This window comes from Protobothrops mucrosquamatus, unplaced genomic scaffold (genome assembly GCF_001527695.2).
Source record: "Protobothrops mucrosquamatus isolate PMUCROS unplaced genomic scaffold, P.Mucros_1.0 scaffold1047, whole genome shotgun sequence".
NCBI classification, from domain to species: Eukaryota; Metazoa; Chordata; class Lepidosauria; order Squamata; family Viperidae; genus Protobothrops; species Protobothrops mucrosquamatus.
In genome coordinates, this window is record NW_015387279.1 from 724062 (window position 1) to 741535 (window position 17474).

Consider the following 17474-nt stretch of genomic DNA (forward strand, 5'->3'; position numbering starts at 1 on the left):
GTTACGACCAGAGGAGCATTTCAAATTCTCCCACTCACCTATCTCCCCAATGTCTCTGCCCTTTTGTCCACCCTGCAGGGACTCCTCGGTGGTGGTGGCAGTGTTGGGGCTAACGCAGAGGCCTGGGGCTTTCAGTAGTTTCAGCTGGCCACTTGCGCTGCTGTCCAAATAGCACACACTATTCTCACAAAGCTACAGAAGGGCTCAGAAGCTTTCCAAAGGATTGCAAGAATGGTGCAGGCTATTTGGAGAACAGCACAAGTAGCCTCAGGAAGAAAGCCTGGCATGACCAGCAGCTGCCTTGCACCAGGCTGAGGTGGGCATGTCTCATAAGCAGAGGGATGAAGATGACAAAAGTCAGCTGTGGGTCTGTGGAATGCAGAGTGAAGAGGTGGCTGGGACTTTGTGCTGTAGCTCTGGACTGGTTGGCCACGGCATGGGGTTTGAGGAAGCACTCCTCAGCAGTGGCATTAGGGTTGAACTAGCGACCTTGGATGGTGGCGGCTGGCTGAGACTGAAGGCCCTGGGCCTCTATTCAGCCATAGCACCACTGCCATGAAGTGCCAGTGTGCAGGGTGACTAAAATACAGAGATGAGAGGGAGCTGGGTGAGTGAGGGGAATTGAAAGGAAGGCAGAGAGGAGGCAGTCACTCCTTATTGAAGCTTGGGGCTGGGAGGACCAAACCGGGAAGTGGATCAGGGTGGGTCCTCACTTAATGACTGGTGGGGTTTGGTTAGTGACAGCAATGGGAAGTACCAGGATTGCTGTTGCTAAACGATGTGGACATGTGACATTGTAATTTACGACCACATCACTTAGTGAGATAAATTCCGGTCCCAATTTCATCGTAACACGAAAACTACCTGTGTTTAGATCAAGGGTAGGCACCTTGGCTCTTTTATGACTCGTGGACATAAAAGAGCCAAGGTTGCCTACCCCTAGTTTAGATCATTCAAATAGCTGCCTGGTTGCGTTCAATAATGAGTTATTTACATATATTAAAATTATGATTTAGCAGCAAAATATAAATTAATGTTCACTGCTGCAGAAATGCATTTTAGCTGCAATTTGTGTTTGAAAGGCAAGAAAGGGAAATCTCATGGCTTACGTTTTTCTTTAAGCCTTCTCTTATACACTTCCTCTACAACAGGAAATGGAGAAAGTCAATCAAGAATGCAGGAAAAAACAGAGGAGATAACTATATTCATTTCCACTGAAATATGCACCCCAAAATAAAAGATATACTTGACATTTCTAATCTCTTCCCCATTTTCAAAGGGACATAAGAATGTTTGTAAGGAGCTAAGTCACTTAAAATGCACAGGCCCTCTTTTGGAATCCACAGACAATTCAGTGGTCTTCAAAAACAAGTGTATTTGCTAACTTTTCCAGCAATTTGAAGCCAACAGTCACATCTAGTAAACGTGTTTAATGCAAAGCATGCAACAACATTATGAATAAATAGAACTCCTTATCCATTTAATAAGCAATGCAATTCCTAGTGTGTCTCAAGACATCTTTGAAAAAAATCTTAAAATTATCATTTGTGTATGGTAAACTACCACTAATTCAATTTTACTGCCCATAAATAGGAGAACAAGATTCAATTATCCACATTTGATCTGGAAGGATAAAAGGCTGAATAGTTACTATATAACATTATGAAACCATCAAGTTGGAAACAGCCATGTACATCATTAGCTGCAACCCCTGACTCAGTACAGGAATCCAAATGAGCTTTCTACAATTTTTACTGAAACACACAACCAGTAAACATATATTTTGCTTGTGTGACTGATGTATAAAACATATTGGTAAATAAGAGAGAGTAGGGACAACATTTAATATTGTCCATTATTTTGTATAATCTAGAGCAGGGGTAGGCAACTTTGGCTCTTTTATGACTCGTGGACTTCAACTCCCAGAATTCCTGAGCCAGCATGGTTGCCTACTCCTGATCTAGAGTAATAGTGTAGTTAATAAAAAATAATCCTCTTCCCCAGAATATGGGGAGCAAGTCTATCTCCAGCAAACTCTTAGCAGGAGTATACTCTTGCCTGGTATAGAACAAGATTATAGTGGGAATTTCACCTGAATTGCTGCAAGCCAATTAAAACTATGACTTAGATAATGAAGCAGGATATGGGAATGCAACTGTTGTAACTTAATAAATGCAGAAATGCTGTACGGATAACTGTGAAAATCAGTTTTTATTCTCTTTGGCACTATGGCTATCTATTAGACACTTCATTTTTAATAATAACAGTCTATGTATGATTTTTAAAACATCTGGAAATAACAGAAATAAAGCAAAAACCATTACCTCTCTCTGCAATTTCATTATTTGCTGATGTCCTCGAGATTTGACTCTGTAATCGTTCAATTTCTGAGTCTTTTAGAGCTAACTGTTCTTGAAGCTGTGCTATTTCAGCCTAAAGGAACAGATTCATAATCATTTTACTTCTATCTTAACACTTTGCCAATAAAGTAATACACAAAGAATCACTGTGGTTTATTTCTTTTAACAATATCAGTAAACTAAAACAAGCCCCCCACTTGCTTTTATTTTTTAGGGGATTAGAAGACCAGATAATGGATCCATATATGATCCTACACATATCCTGGTTTTACACAGCATGAGCTACTGCTTTAATTAAAAAATAGGAAATATTTGGCTATAGGAGTTTCGAGAGAGGAATAGCTTTGGTGTTCAAGTTTCAGAACAAGTCTATTAAGATATGGTTATTGAACCCTAATTAAGTTTCAGATTGTTCACTGACCCTCAAGCACTTATTATATGAACATAATTTAATAAATACTACTAATAGTACTCCAAATAATAATAAAGCAGCAATAATAATGGATATTGTAGTCCCACTGATCACTATGCAGAATCTTGGTCTAGAGTCTGGGGAGTAGGTCGCATACAAATTATTGTACATATTTTGACATGTTCTCTATTTCTATGACATTTCTTTGGATTTAACTTCTAGCAACTAGCAATTTTAAAGAGCAAACTAAATGTTCATTGTAGCAGTGTGAAGTAATTGAAATATTCTGTAAGATCGTTCCTCAGGAGCCAGTCTATACAAAATGCTTTTGGCTTCCTTCTGATATTTCCCTACATTCCTCAGAAACAAAAAGAATCAAAATGCACAGTATAACCTTCTGGAAATTAAAATATACATCATAGAACAGTGTTGGTGAACCTATGATATACATGTCAAAAACGACATAACATGATATTTTGGGTGACATGCCAGTGGACAAGACCTGGCTTAAAAACAGTAGCTGTGAGAGGGACCTTGGAGTCCTAGTGGACGATCACTTAGCCATGAGCCAGCAGTGTGCAGCAGCCACCAAAAAAGCTAATACAATCCTGGGTTGTATAAACAGAGACATAGAATCAAGTTCACATGAGGTATTAGTATCGCTTTATAAAACCTAATAAGACCACACTTTGAATACTGCAGCCCATTTTGGTCACCATATCACAAAAAAGATGTTGAGAGTTTGGAAAAAATTCAGAGAAGAGCAACTAAGATGATCAAAGGCCTGGAGACTAAAACATACAAAGAACGGCTGCAGGACTTGGGTGTGGCTAGTCTAAAGAAAAGAAGAAATAGGGGAGACATGATAGCAGTATTCCAGTATTTGAGGGCTGCCACAAAGAAGAGGGGGTCACATTATTCACCAAAGGACCAGAGGGCAGGACAAGAAACAATGATTGGAAACTGATCAAAGAGAGAAGCAACCTGGAATTAGTGAGAAACTTCCTGACAGTGAGAACAATGAACCAGTAGAATAGCTTGCCCCCAGAAATCGTGGGCGCTCCATCACTGGAGATTTTTAAAAAGAGGCTAGACAGTCACTTATCTGAGATGGTATAGGTTCTCCTGCTTGAGCAGTGGGCTGAACTAGAAGGCTCCAAGGTCCCTTCCAGCTCTATTTTATTCTAACTCCTTGAAAGCACACCCCATTCTCTCACAATTTCTGGAAGATGCCTGAGAATGGGGTGTGTTTTCACGTGGCCTCCAGACCTTCTGAAAATCACAAGGGAACAGAGCACGCTTTCGCATTTGTACATTTTTTGAAGACTGCAGAAGAACATTCTCCAAAGCCGCTTCAAGAATGAAGTCTCATGCGACTTAAGAGGTGTCTCAGGTAGGCTGCAGAGGCCTGTCAATAGAAAGAGAATATTGCTTGAAGATAAGCAGGGTATGGCAGATCTTGGGGATCACACATGACTGGAATAAACAAACATGTAAAGAATTGTTTCTCTTTTGTTCTGGGCAGGGTAGTGGTAGTGGTGACACACAGCAGAGTCAAATTGGTCCAGATCTTTCCTGGGGCAGAGCTGGAAGGTTTCTCTAAATTGTGCTGCTTACTTTAGTTGCTTTCAGTTTCCATTCATATTGAGTCCTTTCATTTTCTAGCTCTTCAACCTTAATTTTCAGGTGTTTGAGTTCCTGTAACAAATTCTGCAGAGAAGTGAGAGATAAAAGAATACTTCTTAATGACACTGCATTTAGAGTAAAATCATCATTATATTAATCACATGTAAATATTATTATCAATGACAAATACATTCCATGGTTAAATTTATGTTATGGTAAAACGACTTGAGTGAAAATATTGCAGCATGGCAGTGTTTCTTAAAGCGTGAGGTTGTTGTTGTTTTTTAATAAAGGGTGGTTCTAAGACCTCTGGGTGCCCCTTAAGAACCTCTCAAAAAATCAAAATTATTCACAAGTCTATTTTGAAAAATAACATAATGTTAAATCCCATCAGACAATCAGTAGTAGCGGTAGCAGCAGCAAATGCATCAACTTTAATATTTAATATGGTAAATATTGATAATTATAGCCCATACAAGCAAAAGCTCTTTTGGAATTCTCCATAATTTTTAAAAATGTGAAAGGGCCCTGAGAGAAAAACGTTTAAGAAACACTGCTGTAGAGGAAGCAGAATCTAGCATTCTATTTTATGCGGCAAATGCACTGTTTTATTTATAAGCCAGAAATTTCCATTCTTAATCTCCTTTCATTAATATCGGAGTTTGGTATTCTACAGGTAGTCCTCAACCTATGACAATAATGGAATTTTCCCATTGCATTCATAAGTCATGAGGGTCATAAAGCACATGAGCGGATTGGGTTTTATGATCATTTTTTGCAGTTGTTAAGCAAAATAATTGTTCGCTATGTGGCATTTTTGCCAAAACTCAAAAGAAAATGCCAGGTTTTGGCAAAAATATCTTGTCCCATGATTATGGGACACTGCATATGGTCCTAAACGGGGGACAGTTGCCAAGGGACTGAAATGCAGTCACATGACGGTGGAGGGGCCCAGTTGCTGGAGCATTGTAACTGGGTCACAGACACCTTTTGGGGGCCCACTGTAATGGTGAAGACTTTTAATTGTTGAAGGAAAAGTCTTCATCAGTAACTTTGAACGATCACTAAGCAACTAGTTATAATTTGAGTACTATCTGTATAAAGTCACTTCAAGTACTACTTTTAGCTTTAATTACAGAAAGACAGCTTCTGTCAGAGTATCCCAATATAACATGTGGTCTTCTTGAGTGAGATAGAAAAGCTAGGTCTTAAGTACCTCCTGAAACCCAAGAGGGAACTGATAGACTGGATCTATGTAAAGAGAATGTTCCCACACATTGGAGCAGAATAAAAAATGCATTTCTAAGATCCTGTCATTCTCAGATAGATGGGACCTGCAGGAAGTTGACCCTACTTAATCTAATCCGATGGGGAAAATAATATATATAATATTTTGGGTCAGTTTCTTTCAGCTTTTGTTTTCTTTTTCAGTCTATATGAGGTAACCCCTTACTATGTTATATTTAATATAAAGCAACCATACAGATAGAATCGGAGGCATTACTTTAAAGAAATCAGCAGGAGCAAAACAAACATGTCCAAAATGTGATTCTCCAAGTTTTGAAAAGCACGCTGCAACTTCAACAAACCTGAGCTAACAATAAATCTTAAAATCAGTTTATGTTAGGCATACCAGTGTCGGTCCTATCCTGTTGAATTCTACCAGCTTATCTAAAGTAGCTTTCAGTCTGACATATAAAGTGGTTTTGATCAGAGTGAAAGTTTATTCTACAAAACCCATATAGCCCTGAGATGTTTTTGCAGAATAAGCAATTAACTTTAAAGAGCTTTAAACAAAGAAAAAAATGTCTGAGTTTTATAGAGGCTTCCCTTTGTCCCATTCATTTGATTCTCTTGAATAAAATGCACAAAATGAATGAAACCAGATGCCTATAACTTAAATACATTTTGAAGACCATTGCCTTAAATGGAGGCCCACAGTCATGTAATTTTCTCATGTCTATCAAATAATAAGAGTTTGATGCACTATGCTAATACATTATAGATTAACCTTTAAAAATTACTTAATGGGTTTAATAACACATTAATTACTATAACATTGAATTAAAAACAGATTATATCTGAATTTTTTTTTTGCTTTCCTTGTTAATTATATATTATTAAAACAGATTTACCAAATTAAGCAATTAGGTTCAATATTCCTTACATACTTCTATAAAGTAAGAGGACTGGTTTCTTTAAATAAAAGCATTATAAATTAATAAAGACGCATAGAAGGACCTAAAGACCTAAGGGACATTTAACTAGACATAAGAACATAGAATATCAAGGCTGGAAAGGACCTTGGAGGTCTTGTAGTCCAATTCCCTGTTCGAGCAGGAGACCTTATACCAGTGATGGCGAACGTTTTTGAGACCGAGTGCCCAAATTGCAACCCAAAACCCACTTATGTATCGTTGGGTGCCGGGTGGGTGTGGCCCATTGGGTGGGCGTGGCCCATTGGGTGGGCGTGGTTGCAATGGTAACAGCAGACTGGGTGGGACTAAAAAGTTCAATCAATCAATTCCAACTTTCCAAGATCTTTTTTTTCCCCGCGAGAAGTTGAAATTGACTGATTGATTGAACCTTTTTTTTTTGTACATGGCGGCGGAGGCCTAAAGCGAAAAGGTTTTATAAAACCCATCTGAAGGCCTAGGAATGGGGCGATGGTGCGCGTGCCCACAGAGAGGGCTCTGAGTGCCGCCTCTGGCACCCGTGCCATAGGTTCGCCACCACTGCCTTATACCATTCTAGACAAATGGTTGTCTAACCTCTTCTTGAAAACTTCCCATGATAGAGCACCACAATTTCTGCAGGCAGACTGTTCAACTGATTAACTGTCAGGAAATTTCTCCTTAATTCTAGGTTGGATCTCTCTTTAACAATCTTCCACCCATTACTTCTTGTGCTGCCCTCAGGTGCTTTGGAGAATAGGTCGACCCCTTCTTCTCTGTTGTAGCCCCTCATATACTGGAAGACAGCTATCACGTCACCCCTAATCCTTCTCTTCGTAGACTAAACATATCTAGCTCTCTCGATCGTTCATCATATGGTTAAGCCTCCAGACCCCCTTTATTGCTCTTTCTACTCTTTCTGGGTCTCAACATCTTTTTTGTATTGCGGTGATTAGAATTGGATGCGGTATTCCAAATGTGATCTCACTAGTACAATATAGAGCGGTATTGTCACTTCCTGTGATCTTGATGCTATCCCTCTGTTCATGCAACCTAGGACTGCTTTGGCATTTTTGCCAGCTGCAGCACACTACTGGCTCATATTTAAGTGGTTATTCACTAGGACTCGTAGATCTCTCTCACAGTTATTGCTGTTGAGACAGATACTGCCTATTCTGTACCTCTGCATTTGTTTTTTCTTGCCTATGTATAGGTCTTTACTTTTCTCACCACTGAATTGCAGTTTTTTGGATAGGGCCCCGTGTTCAAGTCTGTTAAGGTCTTTACAATTTGCAGCATGGTTCTACTTTAATAATATACTGTGAGTTAAAATGTTCATATATTAACAAATTAGACATTAAGCACACATAAGAATAATCCATAATTTGAGACTACTTATGTATTGTAAAAAGTGTGTTTTACAAACATGCATCAAAGATGGATCACCGTTACAACTTCATATCAGGAATAGCCCCTGTTATTTCAAGCACAGCTCTTCAGTTTTGACAAAGTTTAACAAAATCCCTTTAAGCCTGTTATTATCTCAACTCCAAAACAAGACAAGCAAAACTTGACTCTTACTTTGTTAAGAAACACAGCATTCTGTAAAGGCAGCATCATTTCATGCCAAGTGGTCACAGAAAACTCTGATTAGTAATGTTTAGTTTATTGCTCAAAAATATATATATGAAAATGTATAGATTCAGGCTAACATTTGACCTTCATACTTCACACTGAAAGCAATTCTCCTGTGAAGGGAACTCTGTCACCCATTCAGTGCTGTTTTGAGAACCAATTGCCTCGACACTCGGCTTCCTACTGTGTGATTTTCTTCCCTGGATTTGATTATTAATCTCCAGTTGCAGTCTACACATCTGTTCTTGCAGGTCACTGATCAGGTTGACTACTGACTAAATAAGAAAGACAGAAAATGACATCTAGAGACAATATGAAATGAAGCCAAAAACATACTATCTGGGGGGGGGGGTGAGATAGAACAATAGGCATTAAGGTGTCCTCTTTTGTGAAATAGTGAAAAGGGTAGGGATCATTCCACAGAACAGATCCCATTAATGCTTAAAACAACTATCAAAACTATTCCTTCTCAATCTTAAGAAGCTCAGATGACAAGTTAACATTGTAAGAGATAAAAATAATGCATCGGGAAGACTCAAAAGCCCTTTAGTTTGATTAATGTTTCTAGCTCACTAAGAATGTGTATCTGTAACTGATTTCCTCAACATCTGCCTATGATCATATCAAACCAGTACTTTTTCTGCCATATTGTAGAAGGAAAGCTTGCATCTGCAAAGCTTACATTTCTTAAAAGAACATAAAAAATGGACAGTAAAAAGTAATGGTGCTACCTATTAACGCTAGGCAACTCTTTAGATTCAGCTGGGAAAATATGCCTGCAAAAACTTGGAAAGACATCACACCTATCTGTAACTCATTAAAGCATTCCTTTTTTTTGTTTTTGTTTTTTTTACAGAATCACACAACTACAACAAAAAACATTCCATTGTAGCTTTGTGATCCTGAAAACAGAAAGTGGTTACATTAATGAATTGCAAATAAATACTACCTTTATGCTATGTTCTGAAGCCCTTCCAAAAAGTATACAAAGAACGGACGGTCCTAATTCTATATTTTAAAAAGTATCAAAGGCCTCATAGATCACAAGCTTTCATAAAATATTCCTGGGAATTTGGCTATTGTGGAATCTTACTAAACAGCAGAATCCCCCTTGCTGTTTTCATAGCAACAATAAAGAGGTATGTTATTACTGGCTTTTTCTGGGATAGTGTTCAATTTCCCAGTCTAGCCTACAACCTGGGATTTCCCATTCAAGTGCTTAACCAGCTTTGACTCTGCTTATTCAAAGCCAACTAAGAAGAACCAGATACTGCTACTGTTCTGAGAGAATCTTGATAGTTTTTAAAAATCAATTATAAATGCAAGTATCATATCCATCATGATCTACCAATATTTTTCTTTTTAATGCAGAGTAGATCTCATTCAGGAATAATGAATTGAAAGAATATCTTACAAACACCTGGAGTTCTTTTTTAAATCACAAAGATTCAACAACACAGATATTGAAAACATCCTCTGAAAGAAGAACAGCTGAAAATAATATCTCAAAATATAAAGCTATTTCCCAAATGAAAATAGAAGCACAGATAGCCTTTGCAGTGTTTATTGAACCAAGATAGATGAGAACGTTTGGGTACAGTTGCATCAGGTTTAGCATTCCATAATCTCAGTTTATGCTTTTTTAAGATTATGATACACATAAACACATACCACAGAGGTACCATTAAACTCTCTATCAACATTGTATTTTGTTTTTATTTTTGATGGGTGTCAGCTCACCTATTTTTACGTAAAAGTTAATTTTAAATGATAAAACATTAAAGCAGTAAAAAGTCAAATCTAACTTTATGCTGAAGTAAATTGTAGCTTCTGAGTGGCTCTGCGATTATATATAAATTAGGATTGACTTGACTTATTTTTAAAAATAATACAGGGGTCCTCGCCTTACAACAGTTAATTTCATGACCGTTCAAAGTTACAGCAGCACTGAAAAAAGTGACTTATGACTGTTTTTCACACTTACGACTGCTGCAGCATCACCACGGTCATGTGATCAAAAGTCAGATGCTTGTCAACTGATTCACATTTATGACGGTTGCAGTGTCCCAGGGTCAAGCGATCACCTTTTGTGACCTTCTGACAAGCAAAGTCAATGGGGAAACCAGATTCACTTAACAAGCGTGTTATTAACTTAAGAACTGCAGTGATTCACTTAATAACTGTGGCAAGAAAGGTCTTAAAATAGGGCAAAATTCACTTAACAAATATTTCACTTAACAATAGAAAGTTTGGGCTCAATTGTAGTCGTACGTCAAGGACTACCTATAAAGGCAGGATGCAAATAAATAAATAGGTATACATAGATGAACTTTGTATTCATATAAAACTGTATCTTCAACTCATGTAAGAAAATCAATTCCAGGCAAGATATTCAAGAATGAAAATGATAAAAGTCTCGATCTTTTTTCTTGCAGTATCAATTGGAAATATTTTGCAAAAAGTCCTTAAGTTTTGAGAAGAAATTCTGAAGGCATAATTTTGGAGAGAAAACATCCTCACTAAGCCAAAATCAAACTGCAGCTGCATATAGTTTGCCTGGAAAGAGAAATGCAAGTAGTCTTCAACTTACAGCCCACAACCGGGACCAGAATTTTGATTGCTAAGCAAGCTGGTTAAATGAATTATGCTTGATTTTATGACCTTTATTGCCATGGTTGTTAAGCAAATCTCTGCAACCGTTAAGTGAATTATGTGGTTATTAGGCAAATCCAGCTTTCCCATTGACTTTGCTCATCAGAAGCTGGGTGGAAGGGGCACAAATAGTGACCACATGACCCTGGGAGACTATAACCGTGGTAAATACATGCTGTAGGTCAAGCACCCAAATTATGATCATGTGATCGTGGGGGTACTTTGATGCTCATAAGTGCAAGGACCAGTCATTTAAGTCACTTTTTTCAATGACTTTGTAACTTTGAACAGTTGTTAAACAAATGGTTATAAGCTGAGGATTACTTGTATATATTCTGCAAAGGGCATTCATTTTCAAACTAGAAGAGATGGGGATTCCGACAGGTTCCTTTCACTTAGCTAAAGCAGATGCTAAAACCTTCCCTGTTTCTGTCTCTCAGTCAGGGTGACCCACAGGCTTCACCACCCAATTCTTGTGTGAGAACTAAGTACAAAAATTACAGCTTTGTTTTTCATGACATTTTGTTGCCATAGGAACCATTTCACAGAGTCTATAGAGCCACATGATTCTGCTACTTTTCTTTCAATCTGTTTCTGTTTATTCCCCTGTCTGGAAAAAAAAACCTGTTACATTGGTTTCATCTGGTTTCTACTATCTATGTCACTTCTTTTCAGAATTAAAATGGGAAACAGATTCAAGTAGAGTGGGAAAGAGACGTCTCTGATTTAAGCAAATCTGTTATTTCTCCACAGAGTACTATTATCTGTGTGTGTTTTGACTGAAATAACAGAGATAAATCAAGGGAGATAAACCCAATTTCAGGTTTGCAGCAGAAATATTTATTTTATTCAACTTGGATGCTGTCCATCGCTAATCATTTTGGGATGGCTGACAACAATAAAGAATTCAAAGAGAATTCAAAAGAATACGAAGAGAAACAAATTATAGAAATTAACCAAAACAGCACAAAAAATAACTAGAAGATAATCACAAGATAGCAATCCAACAACAAAACAAATATATAATATCACAAATGGAGAAATACCAGGAAGGCTATCCAAAGTTCTGGGTAAATAGCCAGCTCTTAAAGCTTTCCAGAATTAAATCATGGTGGGAGTTATATGGATTTCAGGGGAGACTTTATTCCAGAGGAGTAACACTGCTACACAGCAGGCCTGTTTCCTAGGCCCACAAAGATGACAGTGTTTAATGGAGCGGACCTACAATTAATCTATTGTGCCAGATCACACTGGACAGGCTGAAACAATTAAAGATAGGAGGCCCCATAGGATCTCCTCAGGAAAAAATCAGCAAGCTTCTTGACAGTGTCAAGCCAGCAAATGGCAGTCACGTAACTATGGGATGCTGCAACCATCGTAAGTATGAGCTGGTTGTCGAGTGCCTGGATCACACTGGTGTGATTATGGGTTCTGCAATGGCTGGAACTTTGAGCATCACTTGCAAGTACCACTTGTTCAGTGTACTCACAACATCAAGTGTTACAATGAATGATCATTAACTGAGGACTACCTATAGATGGGTACAGAACTGATACAACAATTGTATCTAACAAGTACATCCATACCAATGAGTCTACATCAACCAGTAGGAAGGTACTAATTCAACATATTAATAAATTACTTTCATGAGATGTTAGAAAATGTGAACATTAAATCTGAAGGGAACATAAAAATGGGGTGGATGGGAAATACTTTAGAGGCCAATACCAACATTCAAGAAGATCTTGACAAGCTAAAAGCAGAAAGTAGAAACAAGTATCACTTTCAATAATGACAAATGCAAAGTCCTGCATCTGGATAGATAAAATAAAGGCATAAGTGTAAGAGCTAGTTTGGTCTAGTGGCAAAGGCATCAGGCTAGAAACCAGGAAACTCTGAGTTCTAGTCCTGCTTTAGGCTTGAAAGTCACAAGGTGATTTGGGGCTCTCTCAGCCCAACTCATCTCACAGAGTACTTGTTGTGGAGAAAATAGGAGAAGGAATTATCACCGAATATGTTCACCACCTTGAGTTAGTTATAAAAATAATAAAGGTAATATAAAAAAACTTTAAAAATGATTATAAACTGAACATAAGCCAATCAAGTTATGCAATTGCCAAAAAAAAAAAAGCAAATGCAATCCTAGGCTGCATCAACTGAAGTAAAATCTCAAGTTCAAAAGAAGTAATTTCTCCTCTCTATTCTGCACTGGTCAAACCACATGTATAACATTGCATACAGTTCTGGGGACTGTATTTTAGGAAATAGATTTGCAAATTAGAGTATGTCCAGAAAAGGAAGTTCAAGGTGGTAAGGCACCTTGATGGGGATACTTAGGAGGAGGCATTGGGTATGTTCGGCTTGGAGGGCAGAAGACTTCAGGGAGACATCATAGCTGAGTATCGGAAGGGCTATCATGTAGAAGAGGGGCAGATTTTTTCAGAGTTATTCCAGGACAAGAGAGCGGTTTTAATTATATAAAAGTAATTTTGGTAAGATATCAGGAGTATGTTTTTAATTATAAAAGCTGTTCAACAATGTTAAAGATCACCCCAGGCAATGGTGGATTCTCACTAGATAATTTTCACCGATAGTCATCTCTGCGCTCCTGTATGGTGGAAAGCTGCACTGGCCAGAAACTGGACTAGATAATCTTTCTAATCCTTCCAATGTATGATTTTATGGTTTCTCACAGCATACCCTGGCATAACTAGTTGTTTTGGGAAAAATACTCTTATGTTTCTCCTCAGTAGTTATAAGTCAATTTCATCAAGCCAGTAGTATTCCATCAGGTCAACTTTTAAAAAGAAAGACAATGACTTACAGAAAATAAATATTTTTTTTGAAGGAACATGATTTTAAACAGAAACTTAAATGCAGAGTTATGTTTAAAGTTCTTAAGCAAAAAAAAAAAAGATTTTTACTAGTTCAAAACTGTTGCTACTGTAAATAAGTATGAAAAAGATGGAATGCCTATATATATCATATTTATTTGTTTATTTAATTCAATTGAGGTACCACTTGACTCCAGCTGATTCTGGGCAGCTCACAATGTTTTATTATAAAAATCTGATACATACCAAAACAAGATGGGATGGAGATATACAATACACATACATACTAAGGGGCAGATTGTAGACCATGTGATCTATAATCAATAATTAAGTTTAAGATTAAGGATGAAACTGCATCATTTGCTTCTCTTAGCACTCTTTCCAAGTGGCTTTTTAAAACAATATAAGAGATAAAATTATGCAGGTAATATATTCTGCCTGTATTGCTTCAGCAAAGGGACATACAAAATTATGTTCAAACTTGTTATACTTTCTGACTGCTTTGGAAATGGTCTTTTAGATAGCAATACATTTGCATGTTGCCAAGTATAACGCTGATAGAAGAAGGTGCATACTATTTATATAAGGTAGAAATCAAATTGGAAAGTTTTCTAACTGAACTGTAGAACTGATTACACAAGTATGAATTTAATCTAGATCAGATCCTTTGATAATGAATTATGTAATTGATAATACAATGGACAAAACATGACAGGAATAATAGGAGTAAAAGAATGCTTTTAAAATGATCTGCTTTTCTTAAAGACTTGGGTTAGGAAAAGATTAATTTTTATTTTTAAACTACATCAAGAGTATAAAATATGCAGCTTTTAGAACATGTGTGGCCAATGGGAGATTGAATATAACTCCAACTATCACATTAGAATAGATGGGGCCAACAATTTGGATTTTTTGTTTGGCAAGGCTTAATCTATTTATTTCATCTCCTAATCATCCACCCCAAAGAGACAAAAATAACTTGAGTCCCATTTATTTTGTCAGCTTTTCCCTTCCACTTGCTTTTCTGTTAAAAAAGGAAAATCTGCAGTTTTCTCTTCAGGAGAATTTCAGTATTCTTGCATCTTCTATTGATTTAAAAAAAACACACAACAGGAGGGAGAGGAGAGTACTCAATATTGCTATTACAAAAATTTCTCTTGAGGCAAATGAGCGGTTCAGAAATGTGAAAAATAAATAAAGAAAACAAAATGCCAACATAAAAAACCCACATAAAATAAAGTTAAGAAAAAAAATAGGAAGGTGTTTTCTCCCTTCAGGGTTAAAAAAAAGAGATTGAATTTATACACAGGATTCTCTTAATATGAACTAGGATAAAGATTAATGAGTCAACAGCGGTTCATATTATTCCCCACAGCAATGAGAAGCAGAGATGGTTAAACTGATTCTTTTGTCCAAATATGAGAATATATTTAATCTTGCTTCTATTTTGAAATTGCTCCCAGATTTTGTGCTTGCAATGAAAAAGAAAATGAAATTTTGATTTTGTTTCTGTTGATTAGATAGGTTTATTGTTATAGAAATGGTTTGTACATACTGTTGTGTAAAAGCAAAAAGTTGTGATTGTAATGCTGTTATCTTCTTCTGTGCTAAAGAGAGTCAGAAGTTGGTGCCTTTTTTTCCTCTACTTTGCTCATACTATCTTTTTTCTTTTCCCTTCCTTCCCCCTTTTCTAGTTTTCTAATATTTTTTTTAATTGTTCTTTGCATTTTATATTTTGACAAACCAATAAAAAAATTATTAAGAAAAAAATAAAACTTGGAATTTACACACTTAGTTAACTGTCCCTCTGTCATGAATCTATCTAGATCTAGATCCTATCCAGATCTCGTCTGAGAAAAAAAGATGAAAGACAGCTTAGAAAAATGTAGAAAATATTATCATCCTCTCTCTCTGCTAGAAATGATGTCTTTACAAAAATTTTCTTGCCCCAACATAGGAACATGGCAGGAGTCAGCTTTAATAATGTAGAAAGCAATCCATGCAGAGTTCTGATCATAGCTTCAGGAACTGAAAAGATAAACAAACCAGGCTTACCTCAGCTTTGTTCTGCTTCTCTTTATACTCGCTCTGTTCCTTCTCCATTCCAACCAGTTTGATTTTCAGATCTGAAACTTCTGCCATTAAATCCAATTTCTGAGTTTCTAGCAACGTCCGACTTAACAGTTCCTGAAAAAAGAGAACATGACTTTTCCAGTTATTCAATTCTAAAACAACAGAAATGGTCTTTTACCCGTCTGTTTCTGATTTTAACAATGAATATGCAATATCTACATTATTATTATTATTATTGTTGTTATTGTTGTTGTTGTTGTTATTATTATTATTATTATTATTATTATTATTATTATTATTATTAATTATTATCCACCCAGCAAGTTCTTCCCAAGGACCTGGGATAGGCATGTTTGATGGTGTTAAAGCTACTGTTGCAGGATATAAGCTGTTCTAAGTAAAACTGTGTTTTGCAATTGACTGATGGTGATTTTGTCAGTGCCAATGGTGATCAAGTGGTGCCCCAGATGTTTTAGAATTGTACTCAAGATGCCAATTATTATTGGTACCCGTTTTGCTTTCTTTTGCCACAATCATTCTGACTCCTATTTGCAGCTCCTTGTATTTTATGATTTATTATTATTACTATTACTATGTACTGCAGTAATTACTTTATTATCCAAGAAATTTAGCACTTTGTATATGGTTTTGTTAAGCATGTTTTGAATTATGGAAGCAGTCAAATAAACATGTAGTACCAGTAAATAAAATAAGCCGTAACTGTTAGAACGGAGTAAAAATTCCAAAAATAAAGGGTTTCCCCCCCCCCAGGGGTTCATCCAGAATAAAGAACAAAATTGTTTTACTATTTTAGGTTTAGAAAATTATATATGACAGATTGGATTTTTAAGGAGGAAATAGCAGCTGGGGAAAATGTTTACCCTTTCCTCCTCTTTCTTCCCCGCAAAGATGACTAAATAGGGCATATTTCACAAATACAAATGAATTCTGTATATTAGAAACTGCAACAAATGTACCTGTGGCCAAGGGAGGGAGGGCATCCATTCTAACTCAGATGGCTTGTAGTGACAGTTAAAGTAAAAATTCCCCAGAAAGATCCACTGAAATCTATAAACCATGCCCACTCTAAAAATTAATCCTGGGGTTCTTTTGTGAGTGGGATTGCTCTAGTCTAAAATTCCCACAAATTGCTGGGTGGAACAATCTTAAAAAGAACCAGAAGATATATGAGCATTAAGGATTCCAGAAAGTCATATGACAATATATGGAGATACTATTTCTAACAGTGTCATGTCTCATTTTTCTCACAGCTAGCTCTCTAACCCCATCTTTTCTGGAAGCTGGAAAAATGAGCATTAATATCGGCAAGGGAGCACTAAATAAACACTAAAAAACCCTTTACAAATGGCATCAAAATCAAATCAGTTGAGTAATTTTATCCACAGATGCTGTAGAAGACACGACAAGAAACAATGGGTTAAATATGAGCCAGCAGTGTGCTGCAGCTGCCAAAAAGGCCAACACAGTGCTGGGCTGCATTAACAGAGTGATAGAATCAAGATCACGTGAAGTATTAATACCACTTTACAATGCCTTAGTAAGGCCACACTTGGAATACTGCATCCAGTTTTGGTCACCACGATGTAAAAAAGATGTTGAGACTCTAGAAAGAGTACAGAGAAGAGCAACAAAAATGATCAGGGGACTGGAGGCCAAAGCATATAAGGAAAGGCTGCTGGAATTGGGT

General features: G+C 36.9%; 1 protein-coding gene across 1 annotated transcript in view; it reads right to left on the minus strand.

The window, feature by feature from the left end:
* PPFIBP2 (PPFIA binding protein 2) overlaps window positions 1-17474 on the minus strand; it is a 112026-nt gene that overhangs the window by 34154 nt on the left and 60398 nt on the right. The window contains exons 6-9 of the mRNA XM_029284874.1: window positions 15749-15880; window positions 4390-4482; window positions 2325-2433; window positions 1110-1142 (exon numbers count right to left, since the gene is read on the minus strand). Coding sequence (XP_029140707.1) covers window positions 1110-1142; window positions 2325-2433; window positions 4390-4482; window positions 15749-15880 — 367 coding nt within the window. The remainder of the gene's footprint in view (window positions 1-1109; window positions 1143-2324; window positions 2434-4389; window positions 4483-15748; window positions 15881-17474) is intronic.